Source organism: Rutidosis leptorrhynchoides, chromosome 2, assembly GCF_046630445.1.
Source record: "Rutidosis leptorrhynchoides isolate AG116_Rl617_1_P2 chromosome 2, CSIRO_AGI_Rlap_v1, whole genome shotgun sequence".
NCBI classification, from domain to species: Eukaryota; Viridiplantae; Streptophyta; class Magnoliopsida; order Asterales; family Asteraceae; genus Rutidosis; species Rutidosis leptorrhynchoides.
Window position 1 is genome coordinate 589,157,619 of NC_092334.1, and position 10,809 is coordinate 589,168,427.

The window sequence follows — 10,809 nt, forward strand, 5'->3', positions numbered from 1 at the left end:
ACATTTTGAAGGGTATATTGTATAAAAAAATTTCGAGGTAGTAGGATCCTAGGACCCCACACCCTAACCTTTGGACTGGCCACTGGTTGTACCTAATTATAAATTGTTTGAAATCTTAGTATAGATATAGATATACATATGTCAACTATAACATATCATTTGTCAAATTCATTATGATATGTAGATATAAATAGATAGATATACATTTATATAAGATTCACATTTTAATTAGTGTTTTCACATGTTTTTCAATGATTAATGATTAAAAAGGCTGGACCTTGAAAGAAAAGGTAAAAGAATAAGTAGAATTGTAGCTGGCTTGAAAATAATGATTAAAAAGGCTGAACCTTGAAACAAAAGTAAAAGAATAATAGAAATGTTGGTGGCCTGAAAATCATATTCGTCGAACCGTTGTCAATTTTGGTACACCTTTTTCCACACGGCCTAAACCCTAACCGCTTTGAAAAAAAAAAAAAAAAAAAAAAACAATTTTCCCCAAATCATTTTCTCCCTACAAACCCTGGTTCTTAAACAATTATAATTAACCCTAATTCATTATAATTCCTACCGCAATCTTTCAACTACGGCTATCTTTCTCACCGGAAGCACGCCGATTAATCATCAACATGCCATCAAAATCGTCGCCGTCACTTATACTCATTCTGATCATCATTACCATCACAATTTCTGTTACTGTAACATCCTCACCTAATTCCATTAATATTGATCCAGATTTTCTCCGATTACCGTCCGAAGACGCCGGATCCAGCTCTCTGTGCCCTAACTCATTAATTGCCGGATCTTGTCCCGTGAAATGCTTTAGACCGGCACCGGTCTGTGGCGTCGATAACGTTACGTATTGGTGCGGGTGTCCTGAAGCGCGTTGTGCTGGTGTTTCTGTGGCGAAATTAGGGTTTTGTGATCATGAAAATGGAGGTAGTGGTGCGGTTTCAGGTCAGGCGCTTTTATTAGTTCATATCGTTTGGCTTATTTTACTCGGATTCTTTGTTTTGTTCGGCCTTCTTTGATGATGAATTCATTTGCATTTGTTGAAATTGAGGTTTGATTTTTACGCGAATTAACTCGGTACTAATGTATATCATTTCATTGTATATGACTATATGTAGAGATCTAATTCTTTTGATGATATGTATGATTCTTTCAATGAGTTTATTTGTTATTATAATATGAGCCTATGTCGCGCTATAATCGTGTTCCAATAGCATTAATGTATCTTGTATCATGCTAGAGCAAGGTTAAGTTATAATGTCGTCAATGTTTATAGGTTTGTATTCAGAATTACTTTATTAGTTATATATACCTCGAATACGAATTATCAATATGATGGATTGCATGGTGGCCTATTTGCTTGATGTTCTATAAACATGTGGTATTCCACTTGGATTACATCTGTAAAACAGACAGTTTGGGATGAAAGGTGATGTCTTTATTTAGATAATAAGTGGTAGGTTTTAATATTTCATAAATAACAGGTCGTCGAATTGTGAGTGTCGATGGATAGCGTAATTAGAATGACAAGGACACGTCATCCTATGATGACACTTGAAACATTCTGATGAAACTCTCTTTTCTATTCTAATATTTACCCTGAATAAACTTGAAGCAGTGGTAGATATTAATAAACTATAAACTTTAAATTGAGAATTGTTTGAATTTGAATTAAAAGGTCCTTTCGGGTGCGGTGGTTTGCTGAAGATTGCTATGAGAACTATTAACTATAAACTTTAACATACAGTTTTTTGAAGATGAGTTTGAGGGATGTTATTAAAGATAAACATCTACTCATTGGATTGTTGATAAATTATTCTGAGCCTCTTCTGTAAGTTCATAAAACACATACATCTCTCTGATGATCAGCTGAAAATATCATAGGTTAGGTAATTCATGTTTTGAAGATTTTTTAATGGCTGATTGGCTGTCTAGAAATGTAAATTGCTGAAGTTGTCAACTCTGTGTAATACAACAAAACTCAATACCACCTAGGTGGTGTATGAGGGAGGTGAGATGTAGACAATCCTTCCCCTATCCGAGAATAAAGACAAGTCATTTCTCTACCCAGAGTAACTCAAAAGTAGAGAAAGTCATCCCTCTGTGTAATATATCTTCATATTCTATACATCATCAACCACATCGGTACACATTGAACACACAACATACTTTAATGTACAATTTTACAATTTCTTCCTTGCTCTAAAATATGCGAGGTATGTTAAACAAATATTATGTTGCAGTAGCATTGCTGAAACATCAATGTTTTGGTATCAGGTTTTGATCCATTTGTAGGTTTAGATTTTTAACCACAGATGAATGGGTAGTAAGTTATGAATTGCATAGTGACCCGTTTGGTCTATCCTTCCAGTACATGTGCTTTTTCACTGGGTTACGTTGGCAACCTGACACAATGGGGTTATGAATGGTGTCCTTAGTTATTTATGTTGCCAACTTGACAAGTATAAATTTATAACTGGCTTAGATGCTGTTAGGGAAGGAACGCTAAGTTTCGTTGACTCATTGTTTATATCCGACACATGAAACATGTTTTGCTGGTGTTTAGCGCTGATTGAAAGATAAGTGTATTAGTTTGTGTTGATTATGTTTACTCTTGGTCAAAGTTTTTAATACATTTCATCCAACGTGTTTATAATCACATGTTACACCAAAACATCCATTATTTGAGTTCCAGCCTGTTACTTACCAAATTGTGATACATGTTTATTTCCAGAAGCTTTGGATCACAATCTGAATTTGAAGTGTTATTTCAATTTACTTTTGACCCGGAACACTGAAAAAACATAACGTTTTCCACTCCTTCCGATTTCATATTTCGTGTTCCAAGTTAATAATGCGGAAACCAAAAATATTTACGCTTAGTTAACACCTCAATTTCACATTAGTTCAGACTATCACAACCAGAATTACCGAATTCTGTGTTTTAGGTAGCCAAGTGGTTAGGGCCCTGACATCCTTGCAAGAGGTCTCAAGTTTGAATCTTGAGGTGGCTAGGGAAGGGCTGGAAACAACCACTTCTTGATGGGATGCGTACACTAAAGTAGGGTCTCTGAATACTCGTCCTTCCCGGGTAACCTGAACAGGGAACACCTTACAACTTTATGTTCCAGTTTCAAATCCTACTATTATTATTTATAGACAAACTTACGCCTGGAATTCTTGTGGTTTACCCTATATTACTAACTCATTCCGAAGTTTTATTTTATTTTTTTATTTTTTTTGTGACTTGGGGAGTCTTTGTGGTTTATTAAGGTTACCTGGAGAGTCCATTTCATTAACGAACGTTAAAAATTTTAGTCATGTTTTCTCAGATGATGAAGCATGTCTGGAAGTCATTCCACTTTTCTATCTTTTTTTTTTTTTTTTTTTTGTTATTAATAACATAAAATTATTATTAATGGTGTATCTTATCGTATACACACATAAAAGGCATAATGGTTGCATAAAAGTAGCATCAGGAAGACTGGAAACAACAGTTTTGTGGAATTATCCGTCCACCATTCTCCGCTGAACAGGCTGCTCCGTCATGCGTAAGCCCTGAAGGCCGCCTAGCGCGTAAGCCCTGGCCGGAGAACGCCACTTTCAGCGTAAATTTCGAATCACAAGTAACAGAACGTATCATCATCTGACACGTGTCCCCGAACAATCTGGTGGATCTGACACTATAAATAGACCCCTTGGGTCGTCATTTTACACAGTTTTAGACATTCTGTCAAATTTGAGAGCTGAGACTTCACTTCTCTCTCTCTCTCTCTACTTTCTCTCACTAGAAGTCATCCGGCTAGCACTTTTACGCTCTGCGGACGACAGATTGATTAAGCCACCCCACAAGTTTCTACACTTGTGAACCGGGTCTGCAGGGATTATTTCCCAAGGGTAAACATCAATCGGCAACACTCCGCCCTCCTAAAGCTAGATAACTTCTAGTATTGTGTTGACACACTAAGCCTTACCTCATAAGAAAATAGGTGTTAACAATGGCGCCATCCACTAATGCAAAGAACATACGAAACGGAAAAGGAACAAAAACAACTGAAGCTCCATTTGTACTTGAAGCAGTCAACAATCCATCAACTGACGACATGATAACTGTTGAAGATGTACCTGTTCCGCCACTAGATGGTACGATTGAAGAAACAGTTGCTGAAACTGCAGAAAGGCTTAAGCATTTGACAACTAATTCGGAGAAAAGGCCAGTAATCGAAGAAACGACAACCAAAAGTGCAGAAAGACTTCCAAATTTTGTTACTAATCCAGAGCGACGACCATTGATACAACCACGACGATGTCCATCATTTATACCTTTTCGGCGGATGGCGGATGGCAAAGACAAGCAAATCATGAAAAGGCAATCTATATCAAAATACAGGTTATCCAGGCTACTTGACAAGCTGGGCAGTCTTATTGATGATTCTGAGGATGATAATGACCTGAGCTATGATAATAATGACTCTGATGATGAAATTGACAAAGATGAGTTCATGTCAGAGAAGCAGGCAGTGTTGCTTTTAAATGACATCCTTAAGCAGACAGCTCCGGCAAAATATAAGCAACGCTTAGCGCAACCTGCCGTCCGTGCTGTGGCTGTAGATAATTTCTTCGCCCTCATTACTGGAGAGCAAGCTACAAAGCCACCAGCTATGGCAGAATCCACTCAGTGTTTCATTGATCGAATTGCCAACTATTCGTTGCCCAGATATCTTGGCATACCGGCAATTGGAGTTTATGATGGTACAACAGATCCTGAGGATTTCCTCACCATGTTTGAAGGCGCTATGAGGTTGCAGCATTGGGATGACGAGGTAGTTTGTCATATGTTTCCAATGGTGCTGCAGAAAATGGCAAGGGAATGGTTTGCTAGCTTGCCGCCAAGAAGCATCACCAGTTATTTGGACCTCTGTGCAAAGTTTGTTATGCAGTATCAAAACCTTCGAAGCTGTACTTTGACACATCTTGATGCACATGAGATCACAATGCATCACAATGAATCCTTGAGTAATTTCATGAAGCGATACACACTTGAAGCACAGAAGATACCTGATTGTCCAGAATCTCAGCTAGTATCTGGTTTTATTTTTTGTCTGGATCAGCGACGGTTTAGTGCACTTGTTCATGCGTTAAGGTATGACTTGCCAAAAACTCTATATCAGGCGTTGAAAGTTGCGCAGAAGCATGTTCGAGCCGGTGAGCGGGGGATGAATAAGTTTGACGGCAGCAGCAGTAGCAAACCGCACAACGGAGGGCGGTACTTTAACAGAAATCAGAGGAGGAATGACAATTCCAATGGCGGATGGAGAGGCAACAATCATCCCAATTATTTTCATCACAATAGAAGGCCAATAGAGAGGCATCCGTTGATAATGGCGCTGACTAAAACTCCAAAAGAGATTCTTTTCATCGAACCAATCTGGACCACTTTCAATCCGCCGGCACCCATGGAGGAAAGAGAAGGTCCAAAAAGTGAACTATGGTGTGACTTTCATGAAGCATGGGGTCATGATACAGATAATTGCAAATCCCTGATGAGAGAGATCATCGCAAAGATCAAAGCAGGAGAGTTAAACCACTTGTTGCTAGGCAAACAATACAGGAGGAATGATCCTCGCAGGAAATTTGGATTGCAAAAGAATGATGGTGGAAGAGGTCGTCGAGGAGATAACAGAAGAAGGGAAGAGCATGGCGGGGGAGATAACAGACACCAGTACGGAAACCGGATCACGGAGCGTGAGTCACCTCCAGACGTTGTAATCAAAATGGTGTGGTTGAATGGAAGTCACTATGAGGACGGTGAGCAGTCAGATAACAATGTTGATAGCTGGAGATATGCTCCAATTATTTTTCAACCAATTCTAAATTGGGCTTTTTTCGTTCATCCAGTGGTCATTTCAGCAGAAATTGCAAACAAGTTCATCAGCCATATTTACACAGATACAGGCAGTGAGGCTGACATCATTTATTGACATTGTTTCAAGGCTTTTCCAAGGCATGTGCAGGTAAGAGCTAGGCGGACGAGTTTGAAGGTTTCAGGGCTAACAGGAGCGCCGGTGAATGCAATGGGAAGAGTTCGTTTGAAGGTCATTTTGGGAACATTTCCACTATTGAGAACCGAAACAATCGATTTTACTATTCTGGATGGCAACTCTCGATTTAATGTCCTTTTTGGAAGGGCAGCGTTAGCTAAATTTGGAGCGATAACATCAACGGCTCATGCAGAGATTAGATTCTCAATTCCGAATGGAGTAGCCGCCATACACTCACAGTATGTGGCACCAACAAGGGAACGATCCACATTTGCAAGCTCACCAGAAGGCAATATGAATCCGAGGAGGCGTAATCGGTTGTTCAGTAAGGATGAGGTTCAGGAGTTCTTTATTGCATGATCATGTGTTCAGACCGGACAGCGCTAGGCGTTTGGCGTTTGAAGAAGCAAGTTCCAGCATTTTCTCAAGAACAAAATTTATCATTTCAATAAGAGCAGTTTGTTAGCATTTCTGAAGAACAGAATTAATCAATTTACTGTAGACCATTGTGGTCATCTTTACAGTGCATATGTTTTCAATTGCATACACTAAACATTCATGATGTACTAATTAGGCTTGATCCACCTAAATTCGTCATCAATTGTTTATGTATTGCACAGTACTGATCAATAAAATTTTATATTTTTTCTTATGCAAAGTGCTGTCTGTGACAAATGTAAAAACATTACATTTATATCCTGCCCTCAGAAGGAGAGTATTTTTATACCTCTGATGGCGGAAGCTTTTGTGCCGGCCAGCAAAGGCACAAGGGATCGGCTAGAAAACGTTAAAGTTTTACTAGAACGCACCGAGGCAAAATACAAAACTCAGATACTTGTCATGACAAACATTATAAAAACCTACTTCACAGAACGAAAGAAGTTTATATTTTATATGAAGGCCAAAAATATTACACAATTCTTCCTCTATGACGGAAGGCATATGACGGATAGGTCACTAACTCATAACTAATATTTATGTAATATTCAAAAAAAATTCCTCATATACTTTATGACGGAAGGCGTACGGCGAAAAGTTATTTTATAATCACTCTTCAAACACACTTCATAACTATTTCCCATCACTTTGATGACGGAAAGCGTATAACAGACTACAAGTGTTCTACTGAATATTTGAAGGCATAGTGTTTACAAAATGAATTTTTTTTATATGCTGCTCATTTAACTAAAGTTAACAATGCAAGACACCCAAAAGCGAATTATCTTAAACACTTTTCAAAACGCTTTGTTCAGTTGTACAATATACAATTGTACAACAAATTTTATGATATGCTTCGTGCATAGTAGATGGGTTATAAACAACAAACATTAAAGTATTTGGTGCGAGCATACAAACAAGCATAATCACTACAATGAGCATATGTTTATGGCATTCAAATTATCAACATTTATTACCAACGATTGTTCATCAAATAATTGCAAGTTTATGAAAATTGAACATTAAGTACATCCTGAGCAGATGACTCCTCTCTGCTACACACTTCATCATAGACATCTATTTTCAGATTAATCAATCTGTCTTTGGCTTCATCAACCTTCTCCATGGTTCCAGGACGCATAAGGTTGGCAATAGCAGTAGGAAGCGTCTGGTTTGGAGCAAGGCGTTTGGTAATTTTGTTTGTAACGTCAGAAATGAAATGAGTGCGAACAGCTTCAACATAATCATTGTAGGGATTTCCCACAAGATTAGATCCGAGCACATTCGCTATCACACTTGGTATCCCCTTCTTAAGCTCAGCAAAATTACTCTCAGCCTTCTCCGCCCTCTGGAGAAGCTCAACAGATTTCTCCCTCTCTGCACTCAACTCCTTCTCTAACTCATTCACCTTCAGCTGCTCCTCCTCAAATTTTTTCTTTTCAGCATTCACCAATATGTCCTTCTCCTCTTGCAGAGCAACAGCAGTATCTTGAGCATGAAATGTCCCGTTCTTATTGATTAAAAACGTTCCATATTAATTGATTTCGTTGCGAGGTTTTGACCTCTATATGAGACGTTTTTTCAAAGACTGCATTCATTTTTAAAACAAACCATAACCTTTATTTCATAAATAAAGGTTTAAAAAGCTTTACGTAGATTATCAAATAATGATAATCTAAAATATCCTGTTTACACACGACCATTACATAATGGTTTACAATACAAATATGTTACATCGAAATCAGTTTCTTGAATGCAGTTTTTACACAATGTCATACAAACATAGACTCCAAATCTTGTCCTTATTTTAGTATGCAACAGCGGAAGCTCTTAGTATTCACCTGAGAATAAACATGCTTTAAACGTCAACAAAAATGTTGGTGAGTTATAGGTTTAACCTATATATATCAAATCGTAACAATAGACCACAAGATTTCATAATTCAATACACATCCCATACATAGAGATAAAAATCATTCATATGGTGAACACCTGGTAACCGACATTAACAAGATGCATATATAAGAATATCCCCATCATTCCGGGACACCCTTCGGATATGATATAAATTTTGAAGTACTAAAGCATCCGGTACTTTGGATGGGGTTTGTTAGGCCCAATAGATCTATCTTTAGGATTCGCGTCAATTAGGGTGTCTGTTCCCTAATTCTTAGATTACCAGACTTAATAAAAAGGGGCATATTCGATTTCGATAATTCAACCATAGAATGTAGTTTCACGTACTTGTGTCTATTTTGTAAATCATTTATAAAACCTGCATGTATTCTCATCCCAAAAATATTAGATTTTAAAAGTGGGACTATAACTCACTTTCACAGATTTTTTTACTTCGTCGGGAAGTAAGACTTGGCCACTGGTCGATTCACGAACCTATAACAAATATGTACATATATATCAAAGTATGTTCAAAATATATTTACAACACTTTTAATACATTTTGATGTTTTAAGTTTATTAAGTCAGCTGTCCTCGTTAGTAACCTACAACTAGTTGTCCACAGTTAGATGTACAGAAATAAATCGTTATATATTATCTTGAATCAATTCACGACCCAGTGTATACATATCTCAGTATTGATCACAACTCAAACTATATATATTTTGGAATCAAACTCAACCCTGTATAACTAACTCCAACATTCACATATAGAGTGTCTATGGTTGTTCCGAAATATATATAGATGTGTCGACATGATAGGTCGAAACATTGTATACGTGTCTATGGTATCTCAAGATTACATAATATACAATACAAGTTGATTAAGTTATGGTTGGAATAGATTTGTTACCAATTTTCACGTAGCTAAAATGAGTAGTTTTTACCAATTTTGTTTTGCTCGCCAATTCTTCATTTCTAATCCGTTTTGAGTGATTTAAGAGGCCACGGTTTCGTATTGAACTTGACTTTATGAAACTAAATAGAAAAGGTATAGGTTTATAGTCGGAAATACAAGTTACAAGTCGTTTTTGAAAGAGGTAGTCATTTCCGTCGATAGAACGACATCTTGATGACCATTTTGAAAAACATACTTTCACTTTGAGTTTAACCATGATTTTTGGATATAGTTTCATGTTCATAAGAAAAATCATTTTTCCAGAAGTATAGCTTTTAAATCAAAGTTCTTCTTAGCTTTTAATTATCCCAACCAAAACAGCCCCCGGTTTTACTACGACGGCGTATATCCAGTTTTATGGTGTTTATCGTATTTTCGGGTTTTAAATCATTAAGTTAGCATATCATATAGATATAGAACATGTGTTTAGTTAATTTTAAAAGTCTAGTTAGAAGGATTAACTTTATTTGCGAACAAGTTTAGAATTAACTAAACTATGTTCTAGTGATTACAAGTTTATAACGTTGAATAAGACAGCTTTTTATGTATGAATTGAATGATGTTATGAACATCATTACTACCTCAAGTTCCTTGGATAAACCTACTGAAAATGAGAAAAATGGATCTAGCTTCAAAGGATCCCTGGATGGCTTGAAAGTTCTTGAAGCAGAATCATGACACGAAAACAATTTCAAGTAAGATTTCCACTCGAAATAAGATTGTTATAGTTATAGAAATTGAATTAAAGTTTGAATATGATTATTACCTTGTATTAGAATGATAACCTACTGTAAGAAACAAAGATTTCTTGAGGTTGGATGATCACCTTACAAGATTGGAAGTGAGCTAGCAAACTTGAAAGTATTCTTGATTTTATGTAACTAGAACTTGTAGAATTTATGAAGAACACTTAGAACTTGAAGTTAGAACTTGAGATAGATCAATTAGATGAAGAAAATTAAAGAATGAAAGTGTTTGTAGGTGATTTTGGTCGTTGGTGTATGGATTAGATATAAAGGATATGTAATTTTGTTTTCATGTAAATAAGTCATGAATGATTACTCATATTTTTGTAATTTTATGAGATATTTCATGCTAGTTGCCAAATGATGGTTTCCACATGTGTTAGGTGACTCACATGGGCTGCTAAGAGCTGATCATTGGAGTGTATATACCAATAGTACATACATCTAAAAGCTGTGTATTGTACGAGTACGAATACGGATGCATACGAGTAGATTTGTTGATGAAACTGAACGAGGATGTAATTGTAAGCATTTTTGTTAAGTAGAAGTATTTTGATAAGTGTCTTGAAGTCTTTCAAAAGTGTATGAATACATATTAAAACACTACATGTATATACATTTTAACTGAGTCGTTAAGTCATCGTTAGTCGTTACATGTAAATGTTGTTTTGAAACCTTTAGGTTAACGATCTTGTTAAATGTTGTTAACCCAATGTTTATA

General features: G+C 36.6%; 1 protein-coding gene across 1 annotated transcript; it reads left to right on the top strand.

Moving 5' to 3' along the window:
* Positions 1 to 626: 626 nt before the first annotated feature.
* On the top strand, positions 627 to 1,028 carry LOC139889899 (uncharacterized). Its single transcript, XM_071872811.1, has one exon. It carries the CDS (start codon positions 627 to 629, stop codon positions 1,026 to 1,028), a length of 402 nt encoding a protein of 133 aa, XP_071728912.1.
* Positions 1,029 to 10,809: the final 9,781 nt, after the last annotated feature.

What these genes read in the sequence shown, in the direction of transcription:
- LOC139889899 (XM_071872811.1), top strand. Translation starts at nt 627, where the DNA reads ATGCCATCAAAATCGTCGCCGTCACTTATACTCATTCTGATCATCATT.